This window comes from Apteryx rowi, unplaced genomic scaffold (assembly GCF_003343035.1).
Source record: "Apteryx rowi isolate R43461 unplaced genomic scaffold, aptRow1 scaffold_92, whole genome shotgun sequence".
In the NCBI taxonomy this organism is placed as follows: Eukaryota; Metazoa; Chordata; class Aves; order Apterygiformes; family Apterygidae; genus Apteryx; species Apteryx rowi.
Window position 1 is genome coordinate 414,559 of NW_020451227.1, and position 24,556 is coordinate 439,114.

The window sequence follows — 24,556 nt, forward strand, 5'->3', positions numbered from 1 at the left end:
GCTCTCTTAGCCTCCAGCATTATGCAGTTCTGCAAAGAGTCTCTTTTTTTTTTTTTTCTGTCTCCTAGTTCGTCCAGTAGCTTTTTGAGCCTGTGTACACTTAGTATGTTTGATACTTTCTTGCAGAAAGTTTGACAGCTTAACTGCAAGCCCTGCGAAGACTCGTCCCCCTTTGTGCTAGTTTGGGACCTGCCCCTTGGCTCTCTCATAGACTGCCCACGTGTCTTTGCTGTGCTTTGCTGTGTATGGGGAGGTGTAAATAAAATCTGTAAAACCAGGCTTCTTTCCGATGCTTTGCTGCACATGTTAGCAGGAATAAGAAAAGCAAAAAACAGAGGGAGTAAGGCCAAGAAAGGGCATGGTGCTTTAACAGTGAGCAGAGTCACTGTTAACCTACTGCTAGGAGGCAATCTGGAAGAGACTCCACAAGGTCAGTCTGGAAGGCTTCAGCCCTTAACTTGTTTTAGTTTGGGAGAGTGTTTTTTGTACGAGCTAGTACTTGTTCAGTCTGGTAGCAGGGGAAAGAATATATCTTGTTTTTTTTTTCCCCCCTCCTCCCACCACATATTTTGCTGCTTGGCTTGATTCAAGCCTTTGTTTCAGTGGGATACAGTCGCCTTTGACAGCAGAAATTACGCTTGATGCCTTTAAACTCCTTTAAAAAAAAAGTCTATACACATGCATGTTAGATTATATAACCATGTATAACAATACATATCATGTATTTTTATTGTTAGTAGATTACATTATTGTTTGATATATTGTTGTATATGAAGTCTGTCCTTTGAATTAGTTTTATGCCTAAAGTTATGGAACAAAAAAATTACTTCTAARGTGGTTCAAGTAGGTGTGGTTTATAAAGTTTATACGTTCATTTTCGGTGAGAAATACATACAGTGCCATTAAAAACTTCAAAAAAAAATATACCCACTGTGAGGTGTTTTCTTTGAATCATTAGATAATATGTATTTCAAGGTAGTCAATATGTTGGAAAGGTGATATATCCAAAAGGTGATGTTTTCTTAAACTGAGTATTTATAACAACTTCCATCAGTTAGGGAAATAGTATTATTTCTAATACATTTGGAAAAGCTGTAGAGTCACAAATATTAAACATTTTTTCGTATTTCTTTCCTTTGACAAAAGGATGTATTTGAAAGCCAGATGCTTGTTCTTCGAGCCTTACCACAAAATATACAAAGAACAATTATCTAAAGCATTGAAAAAGGGATAGCTATGCATTTAACTATGAGCAAAGAAAAAGCTGGAAATGTTTTATTTTCAGTTCAGGCTGTGCAGGAATTCCTGGTGGCATACTAGCCAAACTTTTGGCTAATGTGGATTAGCCAAACTGCTGGATACTTCCATTCTGCTTTTTCTTAATGCAGGATTGTGAAAATCTTCCTTAATCATCTGTAGGTGGTACGGAGCATGTGGAAATCATTGCTGTGTTAAGGCAGGGTGTAGGATTTGGAAGGAGAGTGAAGATCTCTTGGATGCTGATCTGAATTGACAACTGGCCTGAGTTAATCTGGTCTGTGTTCCGATTCCAGCGCCTTGCTGTCCCCATCCAGCATTCACACTGGTGTGTTTTGCAGGTGGATTGCGGGCAACTGTCTGTCTGTCTGACTGTCTGTCTCTCTCTCCCCTCTCTCTCTCTCTCTCCCCCCCTCTCTTGCGCTTCTATTGTAAAGTCATGGTTCTAGGATACTGGAATAACCTGCAATGTCAGAAGACAGAATTGAGGTTTTTCTTGCTTGTTTGCTTGCTTAACAGTCTTGTATACAGAGAATAGTAGTTACAACTAAAAAGTTAAAATGTTTCATGCAAAGACTGTACAGAAATGTAGAACAGATTAATCCCTTATAGGGAGTAGTGAGTAAATTATGGGGCCTGTAGCTAAGGAAATAACTTGGATCCTATTGCATAACCTGTTTATTCATCCAGATCCTCTTGCACATATTTTCCTAAACATGTACCCCCACCCCTTTATTCCATGATTTCCAGCCTCCTGTGTACATATTTGCCTGAGACTTAATAAATTTTGGAAAGGAAAAATATTTGAGGTTAACCTGAGAAGTGGTTATAGACCACTAATTTTGACTAACAAAGGCTGTGGATTAAACTGTAATCGTATCTATGTTCATGCTTAAATGTTTAAGAAACTATAATCTAGTAAAATCCTAAATTATAAACTTGTATAACATTTAAGTGTCTAATTCTACTTTCAGTATAACTGTGCATTGTTCTTTCTACATCTTATATTGAACAGTTGTGGGACCAAGCATAGTTCACTTTCGTATAAGCTGTTTCTAAGTTATGAGGGCTTTAGTAAGGTGAGGGGAAGGAGCAAAACTTGACCAAGTCTGATTTTTAAAGTACAGTTAAATTATAGTAGTGATGGGTATTAGTTTATGGAATACAATAAAATGCTTAGCAAAGGTGTTTCATCATTTTCTTCTTAAATTGACAAGGGAGTGGTAGTGCTCCTTTTTAAGGACAGGAATAAACTTTGGAAATATATTTTTATATTAATTTTACTTTGATATCCAGGCCAGTTTACAGAGGCATAACTATAGAGTAACAGAGCGTGGTTCATCTCACCTTGACTGTGTTGACAGAGAATGAATACAATAACTCGCAGATGCAAGAAACTATATTCAACCTTGGTTTCCATCAGACTACTGRTAACTTCCTTAGAGGCTAACTGAAGTTTTGAAGTAACAGATCTCGTTTTTAGCAAAAACACTTTGATATCTGCTAAAATGTGACCATCTTTGGTATGAAGGTTTATAAATATAGCTTTCCCTGAATCTTGGAAAGTTCTTAGGTAATCGGTTACCCTCCATTGTTAATGGGATCAGTGCCTGGCTGTGCACATGGACAGGAGCTAGTACTTTGGTGATGTGACAGGCATTCATGTTTCAGCTGAGATCAGTTATCTGTAGTATTGTGGCAGCTTCTGCGGGGTACCTGCTCTATAAAGAGTAGATTCAGACTGCAAGTTGCCCCTTACTTGTAACTTTTAATTGTTGTGAGCTTATATTGATGTCTTATTGTTAATGATGAGGTCTGGTACCCTTATCAATCTTGTCATATCTTTAGATCATTCATGATTTTGTAAATCTGTTCTGCATTTTATCCAGTTACACCGTAAGTGGAAAGAGTGAATGTTTTTCTAGGAGAAGGCTTCCTTGCTCTAGCCATTCATCCCTGTTAGATAGCAGAAGTGATAGTTTCATCAGCAGTTGAGCAGCTTGTGTGAAATGAATTGGCAGTTTCAGTCCATCTATTTATAGATAAGGCAGTTATAATAATCTATAAGGCAGTTGTCTAAAACAAGAAAAATCACCCACCTTATTTAGTGCTTAAACTGTTTTATATTGTAAGAAAGAATTATAATTCAGCTTTTATAAAAATAAAATTGTCTCTGTAGGACCTCTGTGGGTCCGGTAGGAATAGCAAAATCCTTGCACTTGTGGTTTCTGCATGCTACTTGTAAAAAGTGGAGCATCTACCATATTCTAGTCTACAAAGTAGAGTACCACTGAAGAAGTCTAGTTGTAATATCCTGATGCTTAATTATTTTCCTTTTACATTTTTTAATTTGTCAGAATTTGGTGTGAATCACAAAGCAGAGAATAAACTGGAGTTTCCACTTTACCTTGACTGTGAAAATAGCAAGTTCCCTTGACTTAAAAAACATAGCTCTTTACAACCTGTGCTGAACAACACTGTCTTGCTAAGTGTGCTCATGGTGCCAAAACATTGCTTTTAGGTTAAGCAAACATTAGTTACTGACATCATTGACCTGATAAATTGCAGAGCAAGCTTTTCCACCTCTATTTAACTGATAAACTTTATCAAAAGATGGACTATTTGAGAAAGAGTAATTTTCTGTAAATATATTGAATGCTGTCCTCTTTGCTTTGGCAGCCAGCGCAGATCTATTGTTAAATTAAGCTGACTGACTCAATATGGAGCAGCAGCAGATGTGAACGATATGGAAACTATTTCAGGAGAGAATATGTACGCTATGAAAAGTGCACATCTAATAGATGTAAGTCTTATGAAGAGGCAGAGAATCTTGGTCAAATGTTTGAAGTTTTGTTTTGCACCCTTCCAAGGAATTCCATGTTTGGGACAGCTGCAAAATTCTGAGTAATAGTTAAGAAACTTGTAATGAAGTTGATTCACAGAAAAAAAMCCAAACCCTTGCAAACATATTAAGAAATTTTAACTGATAAAGTGGAATATGGATTTGGATGTATGCTATCAGATCTTCAGCAATCCATTAGCAAGTCTTTTAACAGAGACATTACATAAAACGTTAAATTATTCTCAGCACTTTGGGGAGCTTACCCATTTATACAGAGCATTTAAGTAAAATTCAGGGGTGAAGACTAAATATGTTACTTAGCTTTAAGAAAAGTACATAGCTACAAAGCTAAGATGCAGATACAGGAAGAAAGTTTTATTGGTATGTTGGTTGTTTTGGTTCTGTTGGCTTGTCTGGAAATGCTGTTCTCCAAAGACTGAACTGCAATGTGCAAAATGGATGACTTAAATTTTCTTCAAGAAAAATGCTGTTCAGTAATTTGCTTGAGGTAGTTGTAAGTGTTTGTCTTGGTTGAATTGCCAGCCTGTCTATGCGTTAGTCAGCCAGACTAATCCAGACTGAAAAACAAGGAAAGKTCTGTTGACTTACAAAGCTGTCTTCTGTTCTTAGTATGTAGGTATTAAACTGGAAAATAAGAAGTGAGATTTTTACTACTGTTTTTTACTGCTGGTTGTGAGGAAAGGAGGGAGACGAGTGTAATCAAAAAGGTTGTCTTCAAAATTTAGAAGGTATTTAGATATAAGCAGTTTTTTATTAAAAATAATTAATCATCAATCTGACCTGTTGTGAACTAGAGTAAGCTAATATTGGGAGAGGAGGAAGGATTAAGTCTGCCTATAAGGTTGCATTGGCCTACCTAGGTTCTGTGTCTAATTGCAGTATTTATTATTGCACTTATAACCCAGAAGTCTGAGAGTTATCTTTCTTTGCAGTTCAAAGAATTTTTAATCATGTGAAAACTTTCATGATCTGAATTATTTTGCTTGTTTTACACACACATGTGCACACACGTGTGTGCTCTCTCTTATGCAAAGTTATAGTTTTAGGTAATAACTTTTATTTATTATAGTGTAGTAACAAAGTATTCCCAATATTACTAGATTACAAGAGATCTTTAAAATTGATAGCTAAAATAATGTAAGACTATATACTGTCCATTTTAATTGGACTACATTTTACTAGAATATGATTTTTATTTTTGTTTTTTTGTTTGTTAAATATTAAAACATTGGCTTTGTCTAAGTTGGCTTTGTCTAGAAACAAATGTAAGCGCTTCAGGGGACTAAAAGGATTGATCTGTTTGATCTGCTGTTTGCTGTCGCTGCCTGTTTGGAAGTGTGTACTCCTAAAGTAGGATTCCAAGAATCTGTTGCAATATATTAGTTACAGGGGAAGTATAAAGAGTTGAGTATAGACTTAGATTCCTACTTGCTGTGGGATACTTTGGAATATCAAGGAAAGATGAAACTGTTGAGGTAAGACTTTTATTGAACTTCAGAAGGTTTTGAAGGAGAACGGTCAGTATTATAGCCTTCTTGGAAGGAGTCTTGATACTTAATCTGGTAGATTTCTTTCACATTTCACTTAAAATAGAGATCTAAGTTGTGAAAAGATACAGACGTGTAAGTAGTACATCTCATGGAATAATTTTAAAGCCAATGTATTATTGTTACACACTGGTCATTAGAGATGAACCTGTACTGCATGTTAACTCTGCTAAGTCTGCACGCTGAGAGCTACTGCTCCTGGTGCCTGAGCTAGTTCAGGTTACTGTATTATGCTGCAGATGGCTTTGCTTACTTTCCCTGTGACTGATGTGACTTACGTAAGCTTTTAGATGGACAAAAGCCTTTCAGGTGTTTCTTGCATCTTAATTTGAATCATTAGTGTTAACTGACAATCTACTGGTCTATGGTCAACTTTCTTTTTTAAAAAATGTGATTTCTAAAAATAGAATTTTGAAGAAAATAATACATGTGCATCATTTCTTACTTTTTCTAGTCTGTCAGTCTACTCTTGCAGTGTTGTCAGGAGACATGGAGGTCTTTGAGTCTTACAAATACTTTATTCTCTGTACAAGTAGCATTTCTATCTTCTGTAGCATCATAAAGAGGGAAATGTGATGAATCTGCTGCAAGAACTTTCTAAATATAATCTTAGAAATAAACATGTCAGTAAAAAAAAAGACTGTTACTTTACAATAGCAAACAAATATTTCAACTGTATCATATGTATGCTCCTTCTGATATTACCGTTTTTTGTATCTCAAGCTGAATTAAACTTTGATTGCAACATCCTTTGAAATTAAGGGTAGCAGTTATATTGATAATAAATTTTTTTTGTGAACAATGCAAAAATGTGTGTATATGTATATGTGTTTGTATATATATGTGTATACACACATATATACACACACACACGGACTAAATTAATCTGTGCCTTTGTTTTCTTTCTTTCAGCAAGATGAAGCAAGGTCTCCTGCCTAGCTTGGAAGATCTTCTCTTCTATACTATTGCGGAAGGGCAAGAAAAAATACCAGTTCATAAATTCATTACTGTAAGTTTACTATTCCAAAGTGCTGTATGAAAACTATTAAAAGTTTTTATTTTTTATTATTATTTTTAACGTTCCAAATGCAAGAATATGACGAAAATAACTTCTGTTTTGCATGGTTAGCCACAACAAGGATTGTGACTTTTTTTTTCCCCTAATGTTGTCTCTGAATCAAGTAAGAGAACTCCCAGGACTGTACTAGTATGGTTATTCACTTACACACTGAGTGTAAGAGTATGCTTAAAGGGGTCTATGTGTATGGTTAGGGCTGGGTAGTATTTATGATTGTGTAAAGCATAGCTGGACCACCATGGATATCAAAACTGATCTTTTGAAACCATAAGTAGCTAAAGTGGCAAAAGGCTCAACAAAAAGTATCAACATATCCTTGTATTGATGGTCATGCAGTAGCAGATGTCTCTTCTTTTGGTAAATAAGACTGAACAATAGAGAGCTTTATTGTAATAACATATTTTTTCATTTTAGTAATTATTGTTTTATTGTAATAGGCACTCAAATCTACAGGATTACGTACATCTGATCCCAGGTTGAAAGAGTGCATGGATATGTTAAGACTGACCCTTCAAACAACTTCAGATGGTGTTATGCTGGACAAAGACCTTTTTAAAAAGTAAACTTTCTGTTAATAATGTTGCTGTACAATTCTGAATGGATGTTGTATGTGTAATATTGACTTGCTGTCTCTATGACTCTTAGGAGAGACATAGGGTATGTAAATCAGTGTGTAATTAGGGGGTGAAACCCACACTCAGTCATACTGATGCTATTTTCATATTAAGTTTGCTCTGTGGTTTCATGAAATGTAGCACAGTGTTGTCTCCACAAAAGAGTTCTGTGTATCAGTGTTACTTGTGTGTGTATCTGACCCCATACTGCAACTCTGAGTTGGGTGCCAAATAAATTAATTGGTGCAACATGGTATATTCAGTATGAGGACATAAAACTTCCTGCTGCATCATTGGTTTTTAACCTTCTGTTCAGTGAGCTGCTTCTGTGTAACATAAGATTTTCAGAGCATTTTTGGCATCGAGTTAGGAGCTTATATGGAGTTAACTCTAAAACTGAATATATGAAAAATAGAGAGGTGAACTAAACTTCAAGATATGTAGAGATGAGAGCACTTAGAGCTGTAGACATTGCTTTGGTCTGTTTTGGAAAAGATTTATGTGCGGTATTTTACTGATACTTCTGTTTAAGAAACGTCTGTAGTCGGCTAAACAGTATAAGCACTGTCAGGTTATCTTCAAAGCACACTCATCCACTCCCCTATTTACAGTTTATTTTGTGTGCCAAAGGCTGTAAATTTGGGAACTCAAATCCGGAGATGGAATTCTTAGACTGTTTTTAAGCCTATATTTCTTTGTTCCCTACAGGGCAAGGAACATAATATCTAAAAGCTGCTTCTTTCATGAAGAGTATACTTTTTTCAGATGGTTCATTTCTATTATTCTGTATTGGACATTTTTTGAAGTGGTGAAATAATGCTATTTAGTGCTATTTCCATGTTACAGAGTCAGAAATTTTCTGAGTGTATGGTTGGATTTGAAAAATGCTCTTACTGTTGTGCATTACATTTACACCAAAAGGGCTTGTTTGTATTGATAGACTAGAAATTCTGTGTAGGCAAGGGCTCTGTATTTAAAAAAAACCCAAACAAACCATGCAAGCAATTGCTAGTTAGAGACTCGAAGACTGGATTGTTCTACATGATATTTCTAGGATTTGATCCCCTGTATTAGGGGAGTGCATGTTTCTATGGTAACTTGTGGAAAACTTACATGGTTGCTTCTTGTGTAGGAACAGTTTTGTACATAAAGACTATAGAGAAGATGGCAAGGTGATCCCTTTTCACGTAGCAGATTTTCCTTCACAGCAGTAGGTGTTCTCAACCTGTTTTTTAAAAAAAAATGGATTTAAAAAAATTTTAAGTTGCCTGTTCTTCTTGGACACTCTGTGTTTGCTGTTTGGAGACTCATACAAGGTTCTTTGTTTTTGCTGTTTTTGATTTTCTTATCCAAGTGTTTAAGATCTGAAATATAGTCGCTTAACTTCTCAGCTGTACTTACCTCAGGACTTTGAAGCTTCAGTTCCCAAGCATAGAAGTTGGTGAGGTAATTCTCCTGTTGAATTTGAATCCAAAGCTGTTAAAGCAAATAAAACAGCAAGGGTAAACAACATGGAGTATCAATAGCAGAAGCTTGGCTAAATCAATCATTCCCAGTCCAAACTACCTGTAAAATATTTTAGGTCATGCATCTGTATTGTATATCTTTATAAAAGTAGTTTAACGACTTTTTACTTGATCTAAACATTACCTCGCAGTTTGATTAAAATTGCCTTATTGTGAAGGTTTTGGCTTTTCAATGCTCTGCATTTTAAAGGACAGAAAAAATTAGAAGAAAATCTCCATGTTACAGGAGACTTGGATTTTTCATCTTTTATCTCCAGAGCTGCTGCCATTGAAGACTTTCTTGATGCACATGTTTCAGAGGGAGAGCTTGACAAATTTCTTGAATCAACTGCTTATGATGTATCTCCATAACATAGTACATAGTCCTGGTAGCGTGATATCTCATTGAGAAAAGCTTGCATAGTGAGAGCAGAACGGTATTCCAGCTTGCTATGGGTTTTGTTTCTGTCTTTTTTTTTTCTTGTTACCCATGTAGCTATGGTACTATATTTACATCTAATTACTGTTAGGTGAAACTTAATCTTCCAGATTTGTTTGATTGCTTATGCACTCTCATCTTCCTCATGAAGTGTGTGCATGTTATGACATATCCTAATATTTAGATCTGTATTTATAACATTTTAGCTAATCTGTATGAAAATTTCTAGTAATCTTTTTAAGCAACCCTCACACTTTCCCATAGTTTTTTCTTTAACTCACAGCACTTTGCTAACTGGAAAAATGCTAACTGGACTTGTGAAAGCACTTTTCCTTAACTAGTAATACTTTGGGCAGTGTCTATGGCAAAAAAAGAAAAAAAACAAGAAAAGCTGTGAGGCATTCAGAATAGACTTATTTTGAAAAGGGTAAACTTGAATGAGATAGTACCTATTGAGTACTATGTGAGTTTAAATTTGTTTCTCTTTCAGAGTAGCTTACGTAGGCTGTATAGACTTAGCCTTTGTCACAAGGCACTGCTTGTCCCACTCTATTGACCTTGAATTGTGGTCTTGCTAGCCAAATCTCCTCTGATCTGCTGGTAGGAAGCAGCAATCTGGATATATTCCATTCTAGGCATAAATCTAACAATCTGTTACTAGATCTCAGACTGGCTTATGTGTTTTCTGTGGAGCYGTTATGCCCCTCTCTAAATCTAGATAGCAAATCCTGAAAACTTTCATTTTAGATATACTTAACCTAGATATTAATAAATGTTTTTATCCTATTAGTTTGAATGATTAAAAAGCTTTTGTGACTGAAGACATAGAAGGCTCTTTAGCTGTGTTAATATTAATCTTATTTATCAAAAGCTATTAGTCTTGCATTTATTTTCTCTAAAATGTCTAAATATATTAAACATTTGTACAAAACTACTCTTGCCAGTTGGAAATGAAGCTTCACGTTCCTTACTGTAGCGCGTATAGTATAACTTTGTAAACAGAAAGATTTATCGGGTTCTCTTTCTGCTGTATAGATAGTCTAACAACTCCCTGGAAACTGTGGGAGTTCAGAGTAAGTTTTTAGCAGATTTCTACTTTCTGTACCTTGCAGATGAAAGCAATAATCAGCAATCTGAGCCAGAACTCAAAATAAGAGAAAATATCTTGGGATAAATGTAGCAAGTTGTAGGCTGAAGGAGCAAGATGGTCCCAACTTTGTGCTAGAGACTGAAGATTCAGTTTTCATAAGACTCGCATCTTAATCTTCTGTTAGAAGGTTGTGGGGAAAGGGATTTGTTGAAGAGCTTTTGGTTGTTGGAGGGGTAATGTATTGTAAATCTGACAGAGTTGTTTTGTCCTTCTCAAGGATGAAGTAAGCAAACTCGTTACAAACATTGCAAAGAACAGACGCAATGCTTTCTTACTTTCCGCTAGAATATTTATGAGAAAGTTGCCTATGAATAACTATTCTCTGTGCTCATCCATCTTTCTGATGGGGGTTCATCGAATTTAGTCTCTGGATTACTCTTTGGAGAAAATTGCTTGTTGCAGTATGGTACTAATACATTCCTCTGAATTATACCTTGCTGATGATGAATGGGCAGGTGCAACATATGCACATAATAGACATAAAAATTGRAGGGTGACTTGGAGTCTCTGAACATACCACTGTCGTCTTCACCTTGCTTTATTTTGACCTTTTGTTCATGTGAAGAGCAGTGTGTAGTATTGGAACTTAAATGTACTGGGAGAATTTTACGGTTTGAAGAGATGTTTTCGTATGGGAGAAGAAAGACTTGGACTGGCATTTGGCAGGAGAGAATTTTTTAGGGTGAGATTATAAAGTTTGGAAAATGAAAGCATCCGAGAAAGAAAGATTAATTGTTCATATGGGGGGGATAATAAGGGCTATATTGCACTTTCAGTTTAACCGTAGAGAGGCCTTTACTTCTACAAATTAAAAATACATGAATAAATATAAAAATTCATTTATTTAAAAATTCCTCCCTGTGATTTTTTTTTTTCATATTGTTGCGTTTCTCCTGAGCCTTAAACCCTTCCTCTCTGGGGATACCTGGAATGTAGTTTAGAAGCATCAGTGAGGAGGAGATGTCAGGTGCAGAAGATGAGAGGCTGTCAAGACTAGTGTCCTCTGCTGACTGAAAATATTACTGCCCCATTAACTGGAGCTTACTAAGACCCCTATAGCTTTGTCCATGCAGTAATTGTTCCAAATACACATCTAGATTAATTCAACCCCTGTATTTAATCTGTTTGCTAATTCATTTGATTTGCCTGGATTAAGGCATAACAAAGATAAATACCCAGATACTGTCCTAGCAGAAGCCTGAGAGCGGTAACTGCTTGCGGAAGTATGGTACTATCCTTAACCAGCATAGCTGTTTGTGTGATGAGTACCAATCTCTAGCTTAGTAACTGAGTTATTGAAGTGAGCATGTTAGACTTGGTATAGAGTGGTAAGTGTGTAAATGTGTGTCCTGTTGTTTCAGAAGTGTAATGTGATATCAGAGGACTACATTTCAGTGCATACTGCCTTCCAGTTTTGCACACTGTATCGTTGAGTCTTTCTAATAAGTTACACGAACTTCTATTTTTTTTTCTTAGAAGAGCTTTTAGCACTGTCTGAGTGATACAAACTGTGTTGGAGTGCATCTGAAGGTTAAATCTCATGCATCTGTATGTTATTATTTCTTCTGCACGCATAGCTACCATAACTGGTATTAATTGCTTTTGAAAGGGGGGTGTTCCACCTGGAGTTAGGTAACTCTGATTGGAGGCTGCTGGGAACAAAAGTGAACAGAATTTTTGCAAGCCATATGACTATGAAAAAGGAGTGGATAAGCCTGACAAAGTACAATATAAATTGCTGTTTTAACATGGACTAACAAAGTTTATTACAAATTGGACAGATTAAGCAATTCTTAAGATATCAACATTTGCACAAGAAACTTCTCTGCTGTTTTTCTTTCACTCTTAGAGTGGCGCATACCAGCATTTGAAACGGTTGTCAGTTGAATTGAGATAGTCTCCTAAGTACAAAGGAGTGTAAACTGAAGCCTCCAAAGAAGGAGGGGAATTCAAGGGGAAGATAATTCTGTCTGTTTGCTGATGTTCATGCAATTTTATTTTGAACCACTAGTGACTTTTATTAATAGGATTATTGGAAGTAAATGTTCTAACCAAAAGTATTTCCTAAAAAAATTGCAATTTAAACTTTTTGAAAGTCCTTGTTGGAAGAATACATTCTGCTTTGTAGTACGAGTCTAGACATTTTTAAGTTTGAACATTTCATTTGTCTAAATTAACAGTATATTAGTGCTTTCTTCAATGCTGCCAGAAAGCACAATATGAATGTCTTAGGAAATTACTGTTTCTTTGGTGAAACCTCCCCTCCTCTTTCTTTCACTGGGATAGAGCTGCTAATGCTCTTTATCAGGTYGTGTTTCAGCTGATAACAGAAATGTCTGCCAATTCCTCCTCTGCTTCTGCTCACATTCATAGCCACCATCCCTCCACCACACGCACTCACCGCTTGCAACTGCAGGTCTCAACTCCTGTTTTGGTCCTCTGTTTCTCTTAGATAAGTCCTTTCCTTTTCACCTCGTCAGTTTTTTAAATGTACCAGATGGGCTGATATTTAGAGGGTGTGGACAAAACTGTAACTGCATTTTGGGTAAAATGCAACAAAGATCACTTAATTGGTGATAGTTTGAAGAGATGGATTTAAGGTACTAGCTGTTAAATTTTGTTAAGTTTAGGAGTTCTTATGGAGTCCTTTCTCCCCCCTCCCCCCAATCCTAGTAGGCTATATACTTTTTAAACCATTTTGGTTTTGTTTGTTGGTAGCTTTCTTGCCCAATTCTTGGTGAAACCAGTTGGAAGTGAGGGAAACCAACCCTTAACCTCAGCACCCTGATCTAACTTTGATATTAGCACTTCTTTGAACAAGGGCTGGATTAGAAGACCTTTGTGTAGTGATGATTCTAAGAAATACGTGGCTTAGATCGCTTTTGGAAGCTTAGATGCTACTTGAAGACAAAATAAAACATTGATGGTACCTTGCAGTACAACCTTAGAGATGAAACTTCAAATAAGAGTTTTGAAATAAAAAGGCATAAAAGTGAACACAATGAAACAATTGTAAATAATTTAAAAAATTATAACTTATGGAATGGAAAATTCTTTCTAACGAAGATGTATTCTTGGAGACACAACTTCAAGGGACTGCCTGTCTTTATCTCAGTGGCAGGTACTGGCTATTTAGAGTAGTTTTTTTGACAATTCTTTGTCAAAATACTAAAACTCTTTTGCTTTAACATTTTGCAGGTGTGTACAGAGTAATATTGTATTGCTCACTCAAGCTTTCAGGCGGAAGTTTGTCATTCCAGATTTTATGTCGTTTACTTCGCATATTGATGAGCTATATGAAAGTGCTAAAAAACAATCAGGAGGAAAGGTAACCTGTTTGTAAATGTATATATATGTATGTGTGTGTGCGTGAGTACACGCGCCAGTCTTCTGTTGTTTTTTCTCCTTCAAAAGTTACTAAGGCTAAAATGAGCCACAAGCAAAGAACAGCTGTGGCTTTATTTTTTTGAGGTGTTCTGAAAATGGAATCAGACTGGAACACACTGCAGAAATCCTTCAAAATCTTTCAACCAGTGATCTTTTCAGACTTCGGTTTGTTAGATTAATTTAGAACCCTAGGCTCATTCTTTTGTATATTATCACCATTCTGAAGCAGTGTCAGACTACTATAGATTTCTTGAAATTAATCAAATTCATTCTTTGTTAGGTAGAGAGATTTTTTCCTTAACATTTAAGGAGAAAGTGAAGCTGTTAACTTGATAAAACAGTTTTGCAAGTTGAATTATGTCTGCAATGTAACTTGTAAACTATGAGAGAAATACAGCTCCATCTTCATATGATCTTTGCAAGTTTTGAGGTCAGAAAGATAAAATAGTGTGGCATTCTTTATTTTACATGAACTATAAAATTGCTATATAATTTTGTGAGACTAAAYTTAGCCTGTAAAAAGTATGCTACTGTACGTGATTGGCTGGGTTGTGTGACAGACATAATTGCCAACACCATACCTGTGTTAATAATTAAAGTTTATTCTAGTTCTTATTTTCATTAATTTAATTGAAAAACCTGAACTCTTTCACAAGCTAAAATTTTGTATGATTTGAAGATCCTAAATACGCATTTAGTAGGACATGAATTCCTCTTAGAACATGTTGAAGCTTTTGCTTTCATTAGAAAAATACTTTATTTGGTAATGATGTAATGAATAAAATAATGAATCAATGATGAGGTTTTAGATTTGCTATGTGATCATTAGTAGAATAATTGTTATACTTGACATATCCTTTCCACASGCATTTGTTTTGGTTAACTAACATAAGAATAACATTTAACCCAATATTTTGGATTGTGTAAATGTCTCTTCTGTTTTGTTGTCATAGGTTGCTGACTATATTCCACAACTGGCCAAGTTCAGCCCTGATTTGTGGGGCGTGTCACTTTGCACGGTGGATGGGCAGAGGTATCTTTTAACTTCTAAASTTTACTGTTTCAATGATTTCAACTATCATGCCATATACAGCACTTGGCGATATGTTATGGTTTAATGAAAAAGCTTCATTACAGTTGTTTAAGAAGTAAAATCCACTTGGTCATCCTTGGTTTTTGAACTTATTTTTTTTCACCAACTTTTTTGTTGAAGCTGGCTTATTTTGATACTTTCATAAGTATTATCTAAATAGTATTTATAAGTAGTATTTAAGGCTGGATTATATTGTATTTATGAACTGAACAAAATGATAAAGCTGGATAATTTCGGTGATTGCCAAAGGATAAGACAGAGACAACATTTTTGTTGTGTTAATCTTCAGAAGTTGAAGAGCTTTGTCTAATAGTACCATGCCTGAGGCTATTTAAAAACTTTTCTATAGGTTGTGATGTACTATAGCATCCGCTAGTTTCTTTTCTAAATTTTAATGTTTTTACTGTAGCGTTATTAAATGGTCATTATACATCGCTAAAAATTTTTGGAGTCATCTTTTTTTAAAAAAAAGAAATGAATATGTGGAAACTGGAGAGAATTTAACGTTATTTACTTTTCAAGTATATGAAACTTTCCCCTTTAAGGGTGTATATACATCTCAAATATAACTTCTGGTTATATTTGTTTTTTTCTCCTCTTAAGCAGTGTCTCAGTGTAGCAGAAACGGTTATGAACTAAATGTAAAGGAGTGCCTCACACAGTTTAGCTGAGAAGTAAGGTAAATTATTCTCAGATTAGATGACATCTCTCTGCTGTACTGCAGTTTGATAAAGATATACTACATATTATGAGTACTACTTATTTAAGTGTTTTGTGTCCCCCAGATGAATGGGACATTCAGCTTAAGAGAGCATCAGGCTTGCTAATGGTGACTATTGGTTTTGAGTCAATTTAATGTKATCTGTTATGATTTATATGTTTGTATTTTATTTGGCTATATGATCTATAACCTCTAGGGGAAGATTGCTGCAAGAGAGTTGAGGTGCATCTCAAGTATATTATTTTTCTATCAGCAAAGTGTTATACTTACCTGTCAGCTTCCTACTTAAGTGGCTGAATTATAATCTATGTAGTTTTTATAATGTGAAGATGGTTTTGTGAATTTCTTTGAATGTTTCTCAAACTTTCTGCAAATAAAACAAGCAAATATACTTCTGATTTTGCCATCAGACAAGTGGTTGCTTGGATCTTTTTGTTTTAGATGAGGCATATGCTGCTTGTAAGGTAGAATTTCATATTTTTAATAAAAATATCTATGCTTTAATCAATAGGAATACAAATTCAACTATTTAATTTCTGCCCTTGAAGTCAAAAACTTAATTGGATCTCATCTTTGTTTTTGTATGCATRAATGTGGCCATATGCAGATTAACTCTACAAACTATTGAGTATGCAGTTTACAGTTGAGTAGGATAAGTGCAGTACTAGAGTTTTAAGGTGATTTTTGCTTTGATACAAACTCATCTCTGAACTTGCTTCTGTTTTCTCGTATCTGTAGTAATGTCCAGTTAGTGATACCTTTTTGTTTAGTTTATGGAGGCAGTTGATTACACTCTTGCATATTCTTTGTTCTTTTCTTCAAAATGTAACTTAATATTTGTGGGTTTTATTTTGTTTTTGTTATTAGTCCTAGTATGTTGAAGAATGGATGCAGCATTTAATATTGCTTTTGCCAGGTGACAGGCAGGAAATTTTAAGCATCTTCATCTGTCTTTTTACAGGCATTCTGTTGGAGATACCAAAGTTCCATTTTGTCTTCAGTCCTGTGTAAAGCCTTTGAAATATGCTATTGCTGTTAATGATCTTGGCACAGAATATGTGCACAGATATGTTGGTAAAGAGCCTAGTGGATTAAGATTCAACAAATTGTTCCTGAATGAAGATGGTAAGAGTTGAATAATATTTAATAATGCAAATACTCAATTTTAGAAAACTGTAAAATAGGCTGCCCAATTTTTTTTCAGTTGATTGTACTGTATCCTCTTAAGTCCTATTATTAGATAGTATCCCAAAATATTTTGCCCTCAGCCAGATGGGCTTATTCTGTGTCACTTGGTTTTGCCTCATTTAAAGTGCTAGTATAAGATGCTTCATTATTTCTTTCAATTTGCTTATGTCAAGCTGTAGAAAAAACAAAGCATTTTGATAATTCAGGTATTTAAAAAGTATATTTAAAATTGTGCTTTTTATTTAGTAAAATTGGTAGTGAGTGTTTCTTAATCTTGCCTTCTGTAAAATGGTACTGAAAGAATCAAAACTGTTAGACTGATTTTAAGGAACACATATACCACTTGCCTTCTCAGCCCTCTGAGAAGCAGTTGCTGATGCCAGAGGCCAGTGCTGGCTGGCTTGCAGAAGTAGCAGCTGAACATGCCTTCCCGCAGGTTACTCTAAACTGAATTTGGCTACTGATTCAAAACAATGATTCTTGTGGAAGGAATGCTTTAGCAAGAACTTCGTAACCAGTACTTATCTAGATTGTTTCTTCTTTGTGTTATGTTAATACTCAAGTGTAAAAATGTTACTTCTAAAAGCACTATGGTAATACCTGAGGAGGATGACTCATGTAGCCTAAGAGGAAATACTAGATGTTATCTCTGAAAAAAAAAATGTTTCTGGCAGATCTTGCTCAGTAAGAGAAAGACTGTGTTTCTGTTGCCATGGTATTACAATTAATATTTAATTAATAGCATATTTTTGTCAAGGACTATATTGAATTCAGACTTATCAAATATATTAAATTATCATCATAAATACATTTAATACATACATTAAAATCAGCTTTCCAAACTTGCATGTAAAATAAGTCTTGAAAATTTATCCCTTCTTTTTAGGATGTTAGTAGGTGGTAAAGAAATACCAATATCATTAAGAGGAAAATCAGCATTTTATCAAGCTTTACTATTTTTTTAATAGTTTTCAAATATGATGTCTTATAATGTGCCAATGTCTGTGTTGCATGCTCTAAAAAGGGTCTAATATAAAAAGTTTTGATGGTGCTGAATATTGGCTTTTTTTTTTCCCCCCAATGGCTCAGTATAGTTGTTTTGTTGTTTCATGATAAACAAAGAAACAGAAGTGTAGTAACTTTTATTTTCTCCATTGCTGGTTTAAAATTGAGCAATGAGAGAAGAAGAATTATTAAGGTGTATTCTTTTATTGTATTACTGTTAGACTTAAAAAGCCTTTRTAAGTCTGCCATACAATAAGGGAATGGGGGCTATTGAAAGTTTTACCAGCATGCATGAAATGAACAGATAAGACTAACTCACATAATACAGATTTTAATTTTTGTGTTTGTGTTTGTGTGGCTGATACAACTGACATGAAAAAAGTGCACTAGATAAAAGCCTGTTCAGTGTAGTTCAATGTAGTCCATAAAATGGGAGGTAGAAGTCTAAGAAATAGGAACATTTCAGTTACACGGAAGAGAAATTGGGTTTCTGTGAGTGGAAAAGAAGGAAGGAAGAAAAGATTATAGTTTAAYTGTAAATTTAAACTGATGGGTGATGTTTGGGTGTGCAGAGTATTTGACAGTTTGAACATACCTTACCACTTTGAATGATTGGGTTTGAAAAGGTACAATACTTATTTTATCCATTTGCTTTCTAAATAATTCCATGTAGTTGGATTTTACGTTCATAATCAGGACAAGTATGAAGTGATATGCAGCTGTTGAAAACTGTTTACCGACATGCATTTGAAGTTATTTTTTATGTTTAAAGTGCATTAAGAGTTACTGAAATAAGGTGCTTTTGTATTTCGTTGCTTGCTAGCTTACTGTTGAGATTCAGGGGAGGAAGAATGGAGACTATTACAAGACAATTTTAAATCGGAGTTAATGCCAACTTATTAAAATGTTACGAAGTATCATGTACATTTTGAGTGGGATCTGTGCTGTGTAATGGAAATTTGATTATTCTGCTTTTCTGTTTTAAAAGTTTTTAATCCATGGGAATGTGTCATCCATTGTGCAGTTCAGATTTCTGGAGGAATAAAGCAATTCGCTTTATTAAGTATAAATAAATTCTTCTAGTTGTTTGAAGTAGATATTAATTTCATACAGTAAAATGTCTGAAATGTGCATCAGCAAGAATAATAGTTTTATATGATCTTCGAGTAGTTGAGTAGTTTGCAGCTTCTCATGCTTATTGAGTGCATGATGCAGTATGTCTGACATTACTTGTATATGCACACTCAATCCTTTATCAATATGTAAGTGAACTTGTTTTGATAAGTGCTTGTAGAATTCAGTTCCATAATAAATGCTGTGCAGTAACTGAACAAGGGACTGACAGGAGCTTGTTACTTTTATACTGGTAAAGGATGTTGTTAACCAAAAATTCTATGAGTTTCTGTATTAGACAAGCACATTTTGATACCGTCTCAGAAAGGAGTTGTCATGATGAACTGTTCTGTGTATTAAAGCGTCTGTATCGTGTACGTGTGGCAACCACTTGCTTTTTCTGCTCCGACTGCAAACCAGTCTCGCACAAGAAAGGTGTAAAGCTAATAGGTGGATGAAAAAGGTCAGAAGAACTGGTGGAGGAAAGGCAGTGTGATTTAAGCTTTCGAGGAGAAAGGTCTAGTTTGCATATGGTATAATTGCATGGCAGGCTGCTTTGAAATTAGCAGGAATCTTTCAGAATACTATGTATTATAAGTCTCTGTAGAGACTGCTTGTTGTAGCTGTTGACAAAAGGGTCATCCATTAATCACAGATATCTATGTGTGCGAAGTGTTTGGATACTATTGCTTGTATAAATAGTGAAAATTGCTTTCCTCTGGGACCTGGGTACCCTGATAGGTTGGTTCTGCTTAGAAGAGTCAGAGGTGGGTTGCAGAAGGTGTCCTATGCAGTGCTCTTGGGCATGCTGGTGGGCAGCACTGGGAGAGACCCTCAAAGGAGAGCTTTTGTCAATGTGGTAAGCAGGGTGCTGTTGCATCCCCCCTTAGCTGGGCAGGGCTCCAGGAACAATTGTTCATTGCTGTGGGACGGGGGATGACTTCATTTTGGAAGAGAAGTCAGGAAAGCCCATTTTTTTATTTCATCAGAAGGTTCTTGCCATTTTTCACATGAGGTCAGCAAACTGCAATATGATGGTTGAAGAGCGGCCAGAATTGATACACTCTAGTTTGAGACATTAAGCAGTGAGAGATGGGGCTCCTCAGTCCGGAGGAGAGGAAAAGTAATCAAGAATGCTTGTGATGTTGAAGGTAACTGGTGACATCTTCAAGGAAATAAAATGCAAGAGACTTCTAAGGGGTGTATATATATATATTTTTTTTGTTTGGATCTATCACATTGATTAGCTCTTGAGTTGCTGACTGCTAAATGAACGTTACAGATCCTGTGCATGTGGGGGTTTTGGAATTTTTTTGTTCAGTTTTGCTGTATGGCAGATTGGAACCACAGAGGTGTGCAAAACAATCGAGAGCAAAGCATTTATAAAAAAAAAAAAATTTTTTTTTGAACATTAGTTGTATATGGTTAAGCCATGAACATGTGTATGGAGTGGAACGATAACCTGATGGTGTTGATCAGAGGAAGGTGAAGAAAAACAGAAGCATGGCTAGGGCAAGAAAGGATGGTGACAGTGTGCTCTCATCATGTGTGAGGCCAGTTCTGCATTGGACTACAGTGAGGGACGTGGCCAGCAGATAAAGGGAAGTGTATTATCCCTTTCTACTCAGCACTGGTGAGGCTGTATGCAGAGTTGGGAACCCTCATTCAAGGGGGATGTTGACAAACTGGAGGGCTGCTGTGGTGCCACAGGGCCCAGTGCATGTAACCCACATGGAGAGGTTGAGAGGATCTGTTCTGGGTTGAGCTGGCAAAGGGGAGGTTAATGGCTTGTGTAGGGACAAATCAAAACTTTTGAAGAGCAGTTGCAAAGATGAAGACATGAAACTCTTCTTGATAGTGTCAGATGATATAACAAGGGGCAATGGCCTCACACTATGACTTGGGAGGTTCAGGTTGGATGTTAGGGAAAACTTGTCCTCTAGGAGGAACAGGATGGTTAGAGAGGTTGTGGACTTGCTGTGCTTGGTGGTTGTCAAGACACTGCTGGACAAAGCCATGGGTGACCTGATCTGGTGCTGCCGTTAGCCTTGCTTTGAGTGTGAGGGTGGACCAGATGACCTCCAGAGGTCCCTTCCGAACAGCAGTCTGTGATGCTGTGAATTGTCATTTGGCATGCAACTTCTTTTCAAATGGTGTTCAGGTTTTTGATCCCTAAGGAGATTGAGTTAGGAAGCTACTGAAATGATATGTTTTTCCTACTTGGAATCTTCTGTTGATCAGAAATCAAATATATTTGACAGGGATCACTTGCATTACTGACATGTGAATAGAATAGGACATGCGATATACATGGATCCATGTACAGTCAGAGGAATGAAAACGGGAACAATTCATGTTTATCTATTGCAGGAGAGATAAGGAATGGCACAAGCAGCTTTTAAAATATTTTAGTATATAGAAAGTAAGTTTGTATTTAGGGATACTTCAGGATTTTTGGTTTAAGGTATCAGTCTTACCCTTCTGCTAATAGAATAACTTGAAATTAAAAAAAAATTTTTTTTCTTAAAAATACTAAAAGGGACTTGATGTTTCCTTTTTGGAGATTAGTCTAATAGTTACAGATGATTGTTGAAGTGCAATTGACCATGACCCAGTTTAATTTTCATATGAAAATAGTATCTAGTGAATACTTCCTGCTTTTAAAGGAATATTTTCCAGATTTGGAAATAAAGTAACAGCAAATAAAAGGAAGAATTGAAACATGCTACAGTATTAATCATTTGAGAGTTGGTTGAGTTTTCCCAGATGCCAAAACCCTCAAAAAATATTCTAGTTAGAAAAGAACAGTGAAAATGTTAGTTAAAAATGAAAGCAAATAAAAAAGGGAGAAACTACAAGAGGTAGATGTCAATGAATGAAAACTAGCTGTTGGGAAAAGCAGACAGCTGATAAGGAAAGCTTTAAGGAGGGGAAAAAAGAAAAAGATTGGTGATATGTTCACATGAGCAGCCAGGAATGACTGAGAATGCAAAAATCCTGTTAAGTCTTTCCTATCACTAGTCTTTGTATTAAGTATAGCAGGTGCAAGGCAATTCTAAAATAAATTAAATACAACTGAGGATGATAAAATTGTCATTTGAATTACAGAAGAAAGCAATAGAAACTCTGATTTTTGAGAAGACTCCAAACTTTGTGTTTATGTTTAACAATAAGGAAATGGGGAATGTTTATGCACATGGGGAATGTTTATGTTTAACAATAAGGAAATTCAAGAATTAGGAGGAATGCTTTAAAAAAGAAAAAAGGAACTTTTGAAATCAGTGGGACTTGGCAACTTGCAAAAAAAAATTGTGAAGTCATTTGGGGGTCATTGTGTTGCATTGGTCAAATCTTGGAACACTGGAGAGGATTCCAAATTTTAAAGAAATGCTGCCGAATTTTACTGATGAATTCACTGGACTAAGTATCATTAGGCTGAAATGTGTTCTAAGCTCTAAAGTACTTTACACAATTTTTTGTAATTTTTGTGCATAATATTGGATTACAGTGCATTTAGTTCAGGATTATATTTGGCAATCATAGTTTTAAGTTATGTGTTTCGTATTTATTTTTCACTTATATTGACTGGTTTTGTTTGACAAGTGTGCCTGAGGATATATCTGTAACTGAAACATTTATTTCACAGACAGGCCTCATAACCCTATGGTGAATGCTGGAGCAATTGTGATCACATCCTTAATCAAGGTAAAAAGTTCATATTTAATCTTGCTCAGAGTATTTTAATAGAATGTAGAAAGGTATCTTATGCAGATTATGAACTGTTTTCATTTTATGTGTGCAATGTCTGATTGTGTTTTACTAAGTAGCAGGTAGACAAGCTCTGATGTTTTTGAAATAGTAAGCCTAATACTGCCTTTGTTTGGAAGTATGACAGTTTTTAAAAGAAGTAATAGTGCAGCTGAAATACTGTCTATTTCTCTTTAGTGTTTTTATTTTCTTTTTTTTTCCTTCTTTAACTGCACAGCACTTTGCCAGTTAAAGCAAATGAATTAATGAGATCGATTTTTTTTTTTTTTTTTTTTGAGCTTGTATCTTTTCAGAATTGCCTGGTACTAATCATTGAATGCTAAGAGCATCTCCTCAGGAATGCACTTCATAAAACTCAGAAGTTTGTTTCTGAATGTCAAATGTTCTTGTATAGCATAAAATTACAGGAATATTTCTTGCTGTGCAGTAGAAATGGAGGATTTTATAATTTGTGCAGGGGCTATGCAGCTGTAATCCCACACAAATCTTATTGCTGAGTTTGTCCACTATTAACATACTGTTCAACTAAATCATGTTCAGCTTATATGTTATATAGTTTCTGTTGGGATGTTAGATGTGCTCTCTTAAATAAGTCTCTTTGGAAACAGTTGCCTGTGTTTTCCTGAGTAAATCGTAAATAAACTGAATAATGACTTGAAAATCTTTAGTCCATGATCTTGCAACTTTCAAAAAGCATTTTCTTTTTCTTAGAGTAGCTGCATATAATCTATTTTTGAAGTTATAATGGTGTAAATTTAATGCAATGCTAATGTTTACCAGATGCTTTATGTGTTATTTTTGCCTTTTTTTGGTAGTCACTGGTATAAAAATCTGTTTTTTAGAATTGTAGATCTCTGCTTAGAATTCTAGGGAACATGTCAGTCCCCTGGAATTTTAAAGAAGACATTTTAATACTATTACTTAATAGATCTGAAAACTTTGTTTACAACCTTTGTCTTGGTTATGTTTCAAGGTCCATTAGCTACAGTATATTTCTTACCTCCCATTCCCAAATTGTTTATTTTAAAAATTACTTAGATGATGATTTTCTGTTATTTTATATTTAAAGAAGGTGTAAGAACTCCTGCTTAAAGACATTTATCTTTAATAGCTGTAGGTGAAAGAAAATGGCCTTAAGTATGACAGGTAAATTTATTCACATTTAATATTTTTTTAAAGGTTGACTGAGCATTGAAATTCACTTGGATAACAGTGAATTTTAAAATCTGAGTTAATAACCCATTTGTCTGAAATGTCAAAGTGCTAGTCCTACTACAACACACCAAACTGGCCATAAGGCAAAAACACAAGAGTGCCTCTTGCAGAAGGCACATAGAGTTCTTGATAAATGGTGTACTTTTGAATAGATAAAACAGATTTGTTCACTGCATGCAATTGTGCTATTTGTTAGAAGGCTGGGGGGTTGTTCTTGTTGGGTGTTGGGTTTTTTTCTGTAATGTTCTTATGAAGAGTATTGCACTGCATTGACATTTTTATGCATGTAGTAACTGCACGTCTATTGGGCACATCACACTTATCACTTCATTATTTGTTTTCGGAGTGATAAAATTTAAATTATTTCATGTACTGTCTCCACTAAGATACCATTTATCATGTGAATAACTAATGAAACTAAACATAATTCTGAGAAAATTGCATACAGGGTCACAGGTACAAACTTATTAAATAAGCATCTTTTGTGAAATAATTTATAATCTACAACTTAGCAATTTTCTGCTAATTTTTCAGTGATTTAAATAATTCACGTTTAGGTTTGATCTAATTTAAGACTTGTTTTTTTTTTCTGGAAGAAGTGACTTAAGTAATC

The 24,556-nt window shown here is 35.2% G+C and overlaps 1 protein-coding gene across 4 annotated transcripts in view; it reads left to right on the plus strand.

The window, feature by feature from the left end:
- The first annotated feature begins 1,271 nt into the window (after nucleotides 1-1,271).
- The window catches only part of GLS (glutaminase), a 61,295-nt gene continuing 38,010 nt past the window's right edge, over nucleotides 1,272-24,556 (plus strand). Inside the window, exons 1-7 of one of the 4 annotated variants that reach the window (XM_026091730.1) lie at nucleotides 1,272-1,585; nucleotides 6,580-6,676; nucleotides 7,183-7,304; nucleotides 13,652-13,781; nucleotides 14,794-14,873; nucleotides 16,616-16,779; nucleotides 22,607-22,665. In XM_026091730.1, the coding sequence (XP_025947515.1) occupies nucleotides 6,584-6,676; nucleotides 7,183-7,304; nucleotides 13,652-13,781; nucleotides 14,794-14,873; nucleotides 16,616-16,779; nucleotides 22,607-22,665 (648 nt within the window). In that variant the 5' untranslated portion in view covers nucleotides 1,272-1,585; nucleotides 6,580-6,583. Of the gene's footprint in view, nucleotides 1,586-6,579; nucleotides 6,677-7,182; nucleotides 7,305-13,651; nucleotides 13,782-14,793; nucleotides 14,874-16,615; nucleotides 16,780-22,606; nucleotides 22,666-24,556 lie in introns of those variants that run through there. The other 3 variants (XM_026091731.1, XM_026091732.1, XM_026091733.1) reach the window with 3 other exon arrangements.